We start from the raw sequence: 13,663 nt of genomic DNA, 5'->3' as shown, positions 1-13,663 counted from the left end.
AAAAACAACAATTTGATAAATCATATTTATTTATGCAAAATAGTCTTTTGTCATATAGGTCAGAACTAAAAGTAAAATGTATTGTGTTCATTCATGTGATTCAAATGTAGAACAAGTCCATCTCACTCACCAGCACTGAAATGTATTTGTTCTTATGGACACTAGATGGAGACATTTCTCTTAGAACGCAGTTATGAGTCAAAGCAGGAATGATCTTTTTGGTCAATTTTTATTCTGGTGTTTCTGTCAATAAATATAGATATTAAACACGAGTAACAAATTTTAAATATCATAGAAATGCAACAATTACCATACCTGATACAGTGATAACAAGTGTAATCAGTCTGTTTGTTCCTACATTGCACTTGGCTCCCAGGTGTGTGTCCATTGTGTCAACTGTGTAACAGCAGGCTTTCTAGCAATGAAAGCACATTTTCTGTTGAACCTTGTCATCACAAACACTGTGCTGATCACCAGATGGCCATGTCTTCACAACAATCCAGCTGTTTGGAGTCTCCTGCTGTACACTCAGCATTGAAAGAAGAGTGAGAAGAGACTCTTGATGCTATCAGTGGGCTGGAAATAATTAGCGAGCCACACTGCAGCAGGGCTTTGGCTGGCTGCTGCAAGTTACCTTCGAGGGATCTGGCACCTGAACGACACAAGACTGAGTCTTTAGGGACAAAACCATCAGAATTGTTTCTACTGTGTTGGGCCTTCACCTGTCACAGTCTTTTGGTTTTTGCTTCTCCTTTCTCTTCCGGCCTTTTCCTCTTTGCCTTTTCCTACAGGAAGCAAAAACAAATATTGTATGCAAACTCCCTAAAGTATAACACGTTTGTTTTTGTTTTAATAGTACGATGATATTACCTTTCAACTTTCCCAACAGGTTTTTTGACTCTGAAGAACAAAATTCCACATATTAGTATAATAGTGTTTTAACACATTTATTGTTAAACAAACACTAGCTACACCTGCACAATAAGATACAATTCAATGCTGGATTTTTGGTTAGCATGTCTTCCTAGGTTCAAATTTCAGCAGAGGCAATCCTGAGTGGAGTTTACGTCGTCCATTCCTCCCACATTCCAAAAACATGCACGTTAGGTTCATTGAAGACTCAAAATTGTCCATAAGTGTGAATACGAGCGTGAATGTTTATTTGTCTATATGTACCCTACAAATGGCTAGCAACCAGTCCAGGTTCTAGACCAGGGGTGTCCAACTAATTCAGGGGCCACTTTCACACTAATTTGATCTGAAGTGGGCTGGATCAATAAGACCATGACCTAATAAGCTATAAATAACAACAGGTCAAAAATATTTCCTTTTTTTGGGTGCAAATTACACATGCCTTCTAAAATTATTCCCATTTATTTTTACTTTATTGCAGAATAATCTGAAATCTGATTTTTGCATCAAATCCTGAGTAAGAGCCAAATTTCAGAATGTCATTTAAGTTGTCATCAGTGCTGAAGTTCGTGTTCTGTCCCTGATGGGCCTGTTCTGGCCCCTGGGTCGTATGTTTAACACCCCTGGTGTAGCCTCTCACCCGAAGTCAGCTGGAATAGGCTCCAGTTCACCTTTGACCTTAATGAGGACAAGCGTGAAAATAAATGGATGGTTTGCACTGTCAGAGATATTTAACAATGTTTATTTATATGCGGTTCTTTACTTGTTTTAATGTCAATATTCTGTTTTATGATCTGTTATGCTTTTATTTTCTGTAAGATGACTTGAAAGGCGCCTCCAAATAATACATATTACTATAATAGCAGTGATAGTTTTATTATTGTTCTTGTTACCACGTTTCATTGTGAGAAATAAAATACTATAATAGAAACTACTCTCAGTATGATGCATTGCAGTTCCACGTAAACTACAAGAACAATAATAAGATTATTGTGCAATATGTCTGACACTGCCATTCAAAACAGTGCATTGGTACTATAAAGGCAGATTTTTGATACAGCTCTGACAGGATCACATTGGCTTGTAAATGTACCTAATGAGGTGGCCAGTGACAGTATATATATATATATATACACAAACAAACAAGTTATATGATATTGTTGTCTTTTTTTCTTACCTACATTCACATGTCTGATGCTCCACAAAGGTCATCTCAACATATTCCTCGCCGAGTTCTGCTGGCCTTATTTTCAGCAGCTGAAGAAGAAACAAAAGGTGGAAGTAAGGAACAAAAGAAGACGGCTAACATGCTTTGTAGAGCAGTACCTACCTGCATTGTGACATTAGCGGTGAGGGTGGGGTAGCACTCGAGCTTCTCGTCCCCACAGCAGCCGGCACACCTCACCAGAGGCACACAGGCGGGACTGTATATGTGCTCCACCTCTGACGGGTACTCCTGCACCACCTCCACCAGCTTCTCAATGGTTCGACACAGACTCCGAGCCCACACGTCTTGGAACAACAACACCGTGGGTGCTGCTTGTACAATTACAAACAATGCTAGCATTAGGACAATTCTGTGAATATGAAAACGTTTAAATTGAAACTATCCTTTGGAATAAACAAATGAAAGCTAATTACCCATCACAGTGTCATAATGATGTTGCCAGAAGGGGTATGTGCAAGAAGAAAAATCAATCAGTTGAAATTGTTACTGTTAAAAATCTTTTTTTGTATTACATTGATTATAGATGATGAAACATCAAGTATCCAGATATTTACATAATGTACAGTAAGCGGTCCCAAGGGTTAAAAGTGTGTAAAAGTGTCCCAGTTGCAGAGTCACAGGGAGAGGAACAGGGTCGACTATAGTTGAGCAAACAGAGAAGGGAGCGAAAATAAACATGGGAAATATGGCCATGAACGCAGCCCCGTTGGAGCCGTGCTGCCCCGCAGGCACCTCTGGGACTGCCTTGACCTCCAAGGTTACAGAACCGAGCTTGACACCACAACAGCTGTTTATAAAGGCAGACATGGGAAGGGGGAGGGCAAGGCTGGGGAAGCACCGAGAGATGATGGGGGCATGAACTTTACAGCGCGTTCCTAATGATCAAGCAAATGCTGTTTTTCTTCAGTTTCCGAATAAACATGTAATTGACAGTGAATGTTTTTTTTTTCATTCATCAACAATGCTATTAAGTTTTTTAATAATGGAAATTTCAGTAGCAGAACCACGCCGGACTCTTTACCTAACTCATTAATTGACATTTTAAATCCATGGATCATTTCTGCCTGCTTCAAATTTGAGGATCCAATAATTGGCTTTCTAAGTTGCTGTTGGAAGTTATATTGCCATTCACACTCATATAGTAAATCATGGATGTCAAACATAGGGCCCACGGGCCAGAACCTGGCGTCAGGGGGTTCAATCTGGCCCGTGAAGACAGAACACAAACTTCAGTTCTTCACAAAAATTAACTGTTGTTACACATTTTGTCCACTGGAGTTCTCACTGACAACCATATAAATGACATTCTGAAATTTGCAAATAGTGTGCGCTGATTTTTGTTAAGAAATTTCGGATTACTCTGCAATAAAATAACAAATAAATGGGAATATTTTCAGAATGTACGTGTAATTATTTGCACCCGGAAAAAAAAGGAAATATTTTTCACATGTTGCCATTTACAGCTTATTAGGCCACAGATTGGCCCACTAATGTCTGCACTGTCAGTACACGACATTTTAAACATTGCTCATTGGTTTGTTCTACTGTATAATCAGTATTGAATTGGTTAAATTCTGATAACATTGCAAAACAAAACAAAAATCAGTCATAAGTTACAACCAGTGTACATTTAAAACAAGCCAAAAATACTCACCATTAGTTGTGCTGTTTATGCTCCATGTGGGTTGACTCTGAGGAGGAGAATGAATATTGATATAAAATATATTTTAAAAGACTGTTACACTTAAAAATTCATATCGAAAAAACATAACTTCCTCCTCTGTGCAGAATTTTTTTTAAATACTCCATGATTAGGTTCCACAGTGGATCGAACTGTCCGGGATTTTTTTTTCCCTTTTACTTTCTATTCACAGTCCATTCCATTTATGTTCCCAGCATCACATGATAAACAATTTTCCTTTTTCATTTGCTTGTGAAAACACAGATCCCCTGCTTGACGCCATCTGGGTAAGAGAAATCCCCTCTGGATAAAATCGACTCTCATGCAGTGCTTCTGGACTGGCTAACCTGCTTTCGCTATCTCTTATTACTGTTACTGGAAGGGCACACTAACATAATTGCTATTGAGCACGTTACATAACAGCCACCAGACAAACAATGAATTTCCCTGATGCTGCTGCTTTTGGACACCATCTGTCCAAAAATGCATCCTCTTCCTGTTATGAAGCAAAATTAGCCCGAGGATAGCATCTGTCAGTACGGCGCATTTTCCTCAATGCCATTAAAGAGGAATGTCCTGCTGCCACAACGCCGTCCTTCACGTGACAGGGCCTCCTATTAAACCAACAGCCAGCGTCTTGCACTTGTGTCACTTAGATGAGATACAGGCAGGTCCGTTTATCGACAACTCATCTGCGGCAGTCATCATGTTAGAGGTGTACGAGAGTTTCCAGGCAACCACTTAGTCTCAGGCGTCCCCGTGTTGAAGGAGCCGCTCAAGTATCTCTTCGTGCACATGCAGCTAAAATGTTCTGTCATCAGTTGGGCTGACTGAGAGCTTTGCAGTCACAGTTCAGCTTCGGTTATTGTTAAATGTCACATCCAATCTGCAGTGCCAGGCTGATAACATAAATCCTTTTCCAGGGTTAATTAACATATGCTCGCTCTTATCTGACGGTTTTCATGAGATTTGGGTGAGACTGTTCCACAACACAAGGGCTTTCTGGCTCCAGTCCACAGCGCCTGTTCTGAATGTGGTGAGGATTTCCCAACCTTGGTCATGGGTTAAGGCTTGACATGACGAGGAAGTATCTTTGGCACCTCCTGCGGCTGAGAGCAGAGGAGCTGAAAAGTTGGCAGGAAGAGTCACGTAGAAGTTTCTGTATTTCGCTAACTGTGAGTGGGAGAAGTTCATGAGTAAAAAAAAAAATACTTGCTGATTTTCTTGACTTCTTGCGTCACTCCATGATGAGCCTCCTCAAGGAGTGTTTTAGGGAGGTCCCAATGCTCATCGCAGCTATCTTCTGCAACGGCTCCAACATTTTTTGACTTTCTGACCTTAAAATTAATGGTCTGTCTTTAAAGGTTAAACTTGAGAAGTCATTTTGTATCACTGCTTTCATGATGTAAACTGGGTGGTAACAGTTTTTCAATAGCAAAACTGGGGCTGAATTTTTAATCAAATTCAAATTGACATCACAATAGAGTAGAATGCAATTTTCAGAACGCAAAGGAGCACATTTGGAAAGAAAAACTGGCTGATTTCAGTTGGTCGGTAGACTTTATTTTTATGCATATTTGTTAAATATAGTTTTTTATTTATTAGAAAGTGTCTAAATATGTTCGGTGCTTAAAAAGTGCAGTCCATATGTTTCTCATTGTGTCATGAAACATGAAAAGCAAACCACTGATTTGTTTGCATTATTGTTGTAATATGACATGACTTACTGACTTATGTCTATGGACATATGCTACACTTGATTGGTAGAATTCAGTGAAGTTGTCAACGTAAAAACTAAAAAGATTGCAAGTCAAAATGTTACGTAAATTAACCCTAAATCAAGAAGACGATCTGTCTTTTATATTATGGTTTATTTGCCTTTAGTTTAGAGCAAGACTAACCTATGGCAAAAAACATTTATGTATAATAAATCTGAAATTGTTGTAATAAAGATTAATTTATTGTTCTTGTTGAACACTTGGAAATAGGGCCTTGAAAAAATAAAATATAAAATAAATACTAAACAGCAATTGCAAGAGAAGCTTATTATCATTATTGACTGGAAAGAGCATCACACTCCTGCAGCTCATTCTGAATGCTAGAGCTCAGGTTCGAATGAAAACATATTACTCCAATCCTAAAGTCTTTACAATGGCTCCCAGTGAGCTGTAAAACTGATTTTAAAATTCTGCTTCTCGTCTATACATCAGCCAGTCCAGAGTTCAAAGCAAACACGGGGAAGCAGCTTTTAGCTGTTATGCTGCACACAAATGGAATAAGTTGCCAACCGAAGTGAAGCCAGCCACAAGTATGAACATCTTCAAGTCCAGGTTAAAACCTATGTCCCAATGCCTTTGATTATGACCTTTTAAGCCATTTTAAAATCAACAAAATGGATGAAAAATAATAACCGACCACTAAAAATCACATTGAGCAAAACGGACTCAAGCTGAGGCAGTACTGTGCAACGGATATGCACATGTAAACATTGTGTTGTTGCACATACATCCCTACACTGTACACTTCACATGCATTCTATTTATTTATTAATTTATTTAATTATGTATTTATTACTAAAAACGCAGTTTAATAAAATTTCAAGTCAGCCATCACTTTTGATAACATCTCGTTTCAAAAACTGTGTTAACAGTATGTGATGGGAGGGAGGTGGATAATAAATTAAGTTGAGACTCCAAAAGTACAATAATCACAACTGGGATCTCTCGAAATACATCTGACTCCATCTCCCATATGTTCCTCTCAGACTTTGTCAACTCCAATGTAGGAGATGGATTGATTCTCACAGAATGTCAATCACAAATAACAAGAACAGACATGCTCATCAAGTTACACCTCAAATAGACAAAGAAAGCTTTCAGTTAAGGGGTTACAACATTTCTATGTTTTAGATCTGAAGCATAGCCAGCTCGCATCACTGGAAATGTGGTCTGTCCATCACAGTAACATCAGTATAACCCTGGACACCAACCCTGGCCAAGCACAGGGGCTCCACTCCCACATAGCTGACTTATGCAACAACTTTCTTCTCCATTTTCTAGGTGGTGGCCAATAATCAGGATAGATTTGTTATTTTTTTTTTTTTACAAACAACAGCCCCCCGTATAAATGTAATATATGCAATTCATAATCATCTGGATTTTGACAAAGAAAACAAAAATTTGTGTCATCTGCAGAGGGCCGACAATGCCTAGAATGATGATGATGATGTATCAGGAAATTCATTTATCAGCTTGGAAGAAATATACCAGGTAAAGTGCTTGAAGGCACGTCTACCAGTTGGACAGGTAAACACATGTTTACGACTTGCAAATAAAACACTAAATCAGCAAATAAAACAAATTCATGAAACCAAACTGTGTTGGTTTGGTTTCATACTGCTCTGAGTCTTAACTCATCAGACCACACAGGAGCAAAGGCACTAAAGCAGAACAAGTGAATACAAACAGAGCGGCAGTTAGATGAGTGAGAAACAGAGCTCGGCGCCCCTCCTCACTCATCCATCCTTCATTTTGCGAGAAGCAGATGCCGCATGATTGACACCGTGACCATAACATTAATTCTAAAAGCTCTCACGGGGAGGGCTGCGGGCCGTCGACTGTATCCGTTCACCACAAACTGGAAAAGGACAGTGGTTTTGGTTTCTGTTGTGTATACACAAGTTGGGGGCACCCACGGTGTCAACAGCACCATAACAGGTCTGACAGTAACCAGCTGGATCTCTCGGGTGGTCGTGTCATGCTTTGTGGTTAGTCTGTGGAGAAGCTAACTTGAGCACAGCGTATGCTAAATGTGCTACAACAATGCCGCAAGTGGTCCAGGTTAACAGAAGCTTTTAAATGTACATTTTGTCAGCATTAGACACATAAGTTGAAAACTGTACAAAGACTGGGTTACTGTACAGTTTTTAAAAGAGCAAGTTAACTTTAGCTCATTCAATCCCAGCCATTTTCACTGAAGCAACCCCCTTTGCTCCCGACTGTTTTATTGGATTTTGACTGATTTTGCAAGGCCCACAAAGTATTCTGTTCTATTTCTATAAAATTATGGAACCTCCAAAAATAAATATAAGTCTCTTCTTACATCAGGAAAAAAAGTACACTTCTATCTGTTTTGCAGCAAATAGCATTAGCATTAGTCACAAATCTGTTTAATACAGTGCGGAAAAGAGCTTTTTGCAACAGGGCCCTGGTTGATCTCTTATACTCTGCTGCCACCTGCTGGCCGTTTTTGGAATCACTTCCATTGCTTCACGCATTCTCCTCAGTTCAGAGGCTGCATCAAGGCCTTCTGTATGCTCTAGCATAAAAAAACACATCAAAATCTTATACATGCGTCTTTGGGAGCATGGTAATATTTAAAATAGAATTTTTGGGAGCAAATGAGTTAAGATTTCTATCTTGACAATAATATGTTATATGTGACCTCACTAGTCTAAACATGACATTCTGATTAATACTACATTTGTGAAATATGAATTATGCAGCAAAATCCAGCCGTTTTTATCTAGCTCAGGGGGCGGCCATTTTGCCACATGCTGTCGACTGAAGATAAAATCACAGTTGCTCAAGGTTAAGACAATGACCAATCACAGCTCACCTGTTTTCTAAAGCTTAGCTGTGATTGGTTGTTACCTGAGACCTGAGCAACAGTGATGTCATTTTCACTTGACAGCAAGTGGCAAAATGGCCGCCTTCGTATATTTATAAAAACTGCTGGATTTTGCTGCTGAACTCATATTCCACTAACACGATACTAACCAAAATACATAGAACATATTATTGTCAAGAATTGGGTTGACTTCTCCTTTAAACAAGACAAAAATGAATCCAATTGCTATAAATGCCACATGATGCACACTATAAGGCTCCTCACTTAAGAAATATATTTACATTATATATTCTTCAGCTCTGTTAGGCTTGAGAACAATACTTACTGCCCACAACCCACCCAAAATGGGTCCTACAAGTTGACAATTTGTGCACTACAGCTCATTTTGCACTACTTTAACTCTTTGACTGCCAAAAACGTTAAATAACGTTTAGTAAAATCCTAGGGAGGAGTGCCAAAGACGTTAAAAGACGTTTGTTTCAAAACAGAGGTGAAATTAACTATTTTCTATTGTTGATTACTGAAAAACGGAATAAGGTAGAAACAAACTTTTTCTGATGAAAGATGAGAGTCCAATCTTTCATTTGGTAGTATGTGTGTTTCCATAGTCCAAACACATAATTTTCTGTGGACCTTGAAAGATCAGTCAAAATGCTTAAATCGGCTGGCACCCACGGCATCCCTTTTCTGAAAACGTCTGGCAGTCAAAGAGTTAAAAATACAAATATTGTACTGAAGACACAAGACAGAAGTATACACACATTGGTCAAGCCATTAATTGTATATGACAACACAAAAAATTCAACATAACATATGTTGAAATAAATGTTAATTTTCATTGGTGCTTTAACAACAATCATTTTTCTGCAATTACTTTTAAATCAATCAGTGGAAAAATAGCGGAATGGGCGTAAGTGACAGAAAGAGAGTTAAAGTCCAAATAAATGGTCCAAATTCCCTCAGCATGAATCCATTAATTCATGTACAGATGTTGGACATACCAAAGCGCACCACACTGTCCGATTGAAACACGTACGCACATGCACACGCACACACACGACAGGTCTTGAGATAAGGCTGAGCGGTGGTAATTGTGGTCTCCATTACAGTAAACGCTGCTCTCTCTGTATAAACCACAGTAAATTACATCCAGATGGCAGATTAAAGTCTGCTGAGTAGACGGCTGCCCCGAGCGCCACCGCTCCATCTTCTCCGCCGGAGGAAGTAGAAATCCATATTTCCTGATTGCGACCGTCCCCAGGGCCGGGACATTACAACTGGAGTGAAATACCACAACATTGCCACTCCTTTCAGCTTGTAGGTCAGTGTGCAGAAATTTCAGCCGGGGAAAATCAAGACACTCGCAGACGTTTATGCAGATGTTTAGAAAGCTGCTGCTGCCAAAGAACTGTATTACAACTTGTGCTAATGTGATGTCATATACTTGACCGAGTATAAACAAGACGGAGGAAAAACACACCATCTATACAAACACAGACACACGACTGCAATACTGACGCTCCAACTCAAGTGTTGTTTTGGGGAAAGTAAGCACCTGTGCTTGTAGGAGCCGTCTTATCTCAATTATTAATATTAATTTTTATATGAATATTAATTTTTATATGAATAAAATGGTTAAATATTAAATGCAATGCATCACACTTACTGTCTGGTGTGCTTTTTTAATTCTCAAACAACAGAAATCATTCAAGAGTCATAAAATGATCTAACAATAACGGAAGATGTTTGCTCGGCCTCTTGTTGCTAGGCAGAGTTCACAATGAAATATCTGACATGCCAGTCAGGTCTTGCAATTAGACCAAACTGATCAGCTAAATTGGGATCGGACGATATTTAGGATTTTATGCAAAATTGGTGATCGGCTGTAATTTGCCCAATCGATCAATGACATTATTGATGGGATCCACAAAATAAGGTGATGGTTGTCAGCACTTTTTTGAAGATTTTTTTTCTCTCCATGCATTTCAATAGGCATCAATTATACATTTTGCTATTCGTGGATCGGGCCAGTCCCTATCCTGCCGTGAAAGGCAGCAGGCGACTGTAGAGTAAATCTTAAAGTTTTTAAATAGTTTTCTGATCAAAACTGTGATCGGTTATCATTTCTTTTGGACTCGTATTTAACTGATCGGTGATTGGATGAAAAAATCCTCATCGTCTAAAGCCTACTTGCAATTGAATCTGCAGTTCTGTATTACCTATAAATCAAGAAAACACAGCACCATCTTCTGCATCTACTGGACGCTGCCACCATCCAGAAATGCTGAGTCGCTCAAAGTGGACTACACCCTGAACTAGAAAGGACCCAAAGTGCCTGAAGTTAAAAAAGCAAATGAACCACATGACTATAAAAATATTGTAGTGTGACCATAGAACATTAAAGATAAACCACTGAGAAATCTGGATTAATCCTTTGTCTTTTGATCTGGGACACAATTTTAATAAAAAATTGCCGGCCAAAGCAATATCTGAACATGTAAAACTTGTTGCTATGATTTTATGCATAAATGGTTAATATTCAAGGAAAACACATTGTTTTTCAATGACTGATGGCACACACAGTAATTACACTCTGCATGTTGATAATGAGTGTCATAAAGATATCAAAGGATCCCAACGGCAAATCTCTAGTGACGCTATCTCACCCTCCTTTTATATCCTGACACTCTCAAACAGATGTTCTCTTTTCCTATCGACAAAAACAGCCCAAGGATATTGTAGCAGTCAGGTTCATATGTGACTGATTAAAAAGAAGAGCTTTGAACGAAGACATAACAAGCACTCTCTCGGTGTGATCCTAGTAAGATGTTGAACCACTTTATATTTGCTGTCAATCATTGTAGTGGGCGGGCCATTCAATCTGTTACATTCTGAAAAGCCCTGGATTTTTGACTATAAGCAGGCCATCCGATTATCAGGATTAGTGGTGATGTGCTGATTCTACTCCCACTCTTCCCCAGGCCAATAACAGCTGCACTGTTTCTCAAGAGGTGACTTTGAGAAACTGTCGTTCAATCTACTATAAGTCTCTCGACGGAACCTGTTGAAAAGCTACTCACTTTCAGGCCGAGCCAGCTCTTGACACATTGAGACGACCCCACACTGCACTTCCCTCACTCAATTGCCACTTACTTAGAAAAGTCAAAACGTGCTTACAAGAAAATCAAGACTTAAGCCCAACTGTCATTTCATGTTTGGAAAGACACAAAATAGGCTAAGTGAGAAGGAAACTGGATTTCAATTGATTTTCTCTTCATATGTATGATATGCTAGTGATGGGACACTATAGCAGCAAGGGTACAGTAGCTGCAGGTGCAACTAAAGAAAAACTTTCATGTCAGTTTGGAAATGCTTAACCCTACAGTAGTGAAAACTTTGAACACATCCTCATTTCGTGACAGACAAATCATTATTCGGTGGCACTCTGATCTTCTAGCCAAACCATTTAAATTGTAACGACATCAATTAAAAAAAACATACATTTGATAAATACAAAGAAACAATTACATATGATTAATCTAAACATTTTGAAAGTCAAAATATTATTAATAAAACATATACAGTAATAATTTTATGAGGTTTCAATAAAAAAATACAAGTAAAATTACAAGCCTTAAGAATACCTCTCACTCGAAAAAATTAAAATAAATGTTATAAAAGGCAATTTTAATTCGTTTGCATTTTTAAAGTCTTGCAAAATTCAAAAGTGGGTCACGTTCTGCTCCGCATCAGCTTTACAAGTGACACTCGTGAGCAACGCACTTTAAAAGCTGCAAAGTAATTTTCTTTCCTAACGCCAACTTCAGAACAAGTGACAGCATCGACATTTTTTGTACAAATGTAACCACTTTCCACATGTAACGAAGAAGAACGCGTTGGTTTTACCTGTGCAGGTGCGAACAGAAGATAAAGAGCCGCCGCAGCCTCGACCACTAAGCACAGTTTCATGTTCGGGTCCGAACGATGATGGATCCACGTCAAAAGCAGGAAAAGTCGATCCGAAACAAACACACCCCAAAAAGTTGAGGGAGGCGGAAGGGACGTTGAACGGGAAAAGTTCTGACTCATCCAAGTAAAATGCGGCGCCGTTATTACGCGTAAATTGAATAATGGTCGTAAAATCGGAGGTGCAGTGGTTAAAGAGTAGATCTGCACAGTGATTAGTTTGGACAAATCATAGTCAGTGACAATAGTATGCTAATTAATAAAACGTCCGGAGAACAGTCAAAACGCCTTGAAGTCGCAGTTGTGCCACATAAAAACACACATGGCTCTAATTGGCCCTCACTACCTTTTTCACCAACTGACCACGTATATCTCCTCCCCTTTCTTGACCACCTCCTCCTCCTCCTCCTCCTCCTCCTTCTCCTCCTCCTCTTCTTCTTTTGGATTTTTCACAGCCCCTCTAAGCAGCCACATGATGAGCTATGGTAACATATCCCAAGTGCAGATGAGGATTCTTTATTCCTGATTTCTAGACTACACAGCAGGTGATTTACGCTGGCCAGCTCACTATGCTGAGTGCCTGTTTAAGAGCCACTCCAGGGGGGGCAGGTAAACATTTAGAGAGCCTCAGTGGCTGACCCGTGGCTCCGGGATGCGCAGTGATTTTGGGCTGCAGAGATAGAAGAAAGGGGAGATTCCATTACTGTTGACACATCGAGTTAATCTTCTCTGTTTGCACAAACCTTGGAACGAAAAGGATTCCTTGTGGGCTTCCAGGCATTCCTTCAACAGGGCTGAATAGCTCCAGCGTCCTGTGTTATTGTACAGATCACACTCTCTAAACATCTCGCGTCAGTCAAAGCGGCCACAGGAGCAGCAAGTAAAACAATCAGCACACAAGGAAAGACATTTTCTTAATTATGCTGCACAGTCCTTTCCTCAGCTGTTTCCGTGATCAGTAAGGACGTGAGGCACTTCAAAATCCAGACTGGATTTGGATTCTGATAATAATAATAATAATAATAATAATAATTGTAATATTTTTTTAATTCAATCAAATTATCCACTGTGTGTCTACTCACTTTGAATTGTGTGAATTGTAAAAATAAATAATAATAATAATAATAACTTAATTTTGTTAATTCATTTTTTCAATTTTTTTAATTTTTAATTTTATTTATTTATTTTTCTGGAGAGCTCAGTATTGTTAATTCAGTAATTTTAACTATTTGACATGTCATCATCAT

General features: G+C 39.0%; 1 protein-coding gene across 3 annotated transcripts; it reads right to left on the bottom strand.

Moving 5' to 3' along the window:
• Positions 1-208: 208 nt before the first annotated feature.
• Positions 209-12,774, bottom strand: pgfb (placental growth factor b). Of its 3 annotated transcripts, none has more exons than XR_013291036.1 (7): positions 12,357-12,774; positions 3,795-3,831; positions 2,243-2,451; positions 2,094-2,169; positions 871-900; positions 723-785; positions 209-652 (listed from the first exon to the last, which is right to left on the bottom strand). XR_013291036.1 is itself a non-coding variant. In XM_077556176.1 (7 exons), the coding sequence occupies exons 1-7, from the start codon at positions 12,537-12,539 to the stop codon at positions 631-633; spliced, it is 624 nt and encodes a 207-aa protein (XP_077412302.1). In that variant the 5' UTR covers positions 12,540-12,774; the 3' UTR covers positions 209-630. The 3 variants fall into 3 exon arrangements, 2 of the variants coding, with proteins under 2 accessions (XP_077412302.1, XP_077412313.1); XM_077556176.1 differs by having other exon boundaries at positions 2,090-2,169; XM_077556187.1 differs by having other exon boundaries at positions 2,090-2,169; positions 2,243-2,448; positions 12,357-12,771.
• Positions 12,775-13,663: the final 889 nt, after the last annotated feature.

This window comes from Vanacampus margaritifer, chromosome 1 (assembly GCF_051991255.1).
Source record: "Vanacampus margaritifer isolate UIUO_Vmar chromosome 1, RoL_Vmar_1.0, whole genome shotgun sequence".
Taxonomy (NCBI): domain Eukaryota; kingdom Metazoa; phylum Chordata; class Actinopteri; order Syngnathiformes; family Syngnathidae; genus Vanacampus; species Vanacampus margaritifer.
Note: the sequence above shows the minus strand (reverse complement) of the source record. Positions and strands in the feature narration are given on the sequence as shown.

Excerpts from the sequence above, each read along its gene's own strand:
- pgfb (XM_077556176.1), bottom strand. The coding sequence starts at position 12,539 with ATGAGTCAGAACTTTTCCCGTTCAACGTCCCTTCCGCCTCCCTCAACT. Across the intron at positions 2,452-3,794 it reads CATAAACAGCACAACTAATG|CAGCACCCACGGTGTTGTTG; the intron begins GTGAGTATTTTT and ends TAATTGTACAAG. Across the intron at positions 901-2,089 it reads CATCAGACATGTGAATGTAG|AGTCAAAAAACCTGTTGGGA; the intron begins GTAAGAAAAAAA and ends TTTGTTCTTCAG.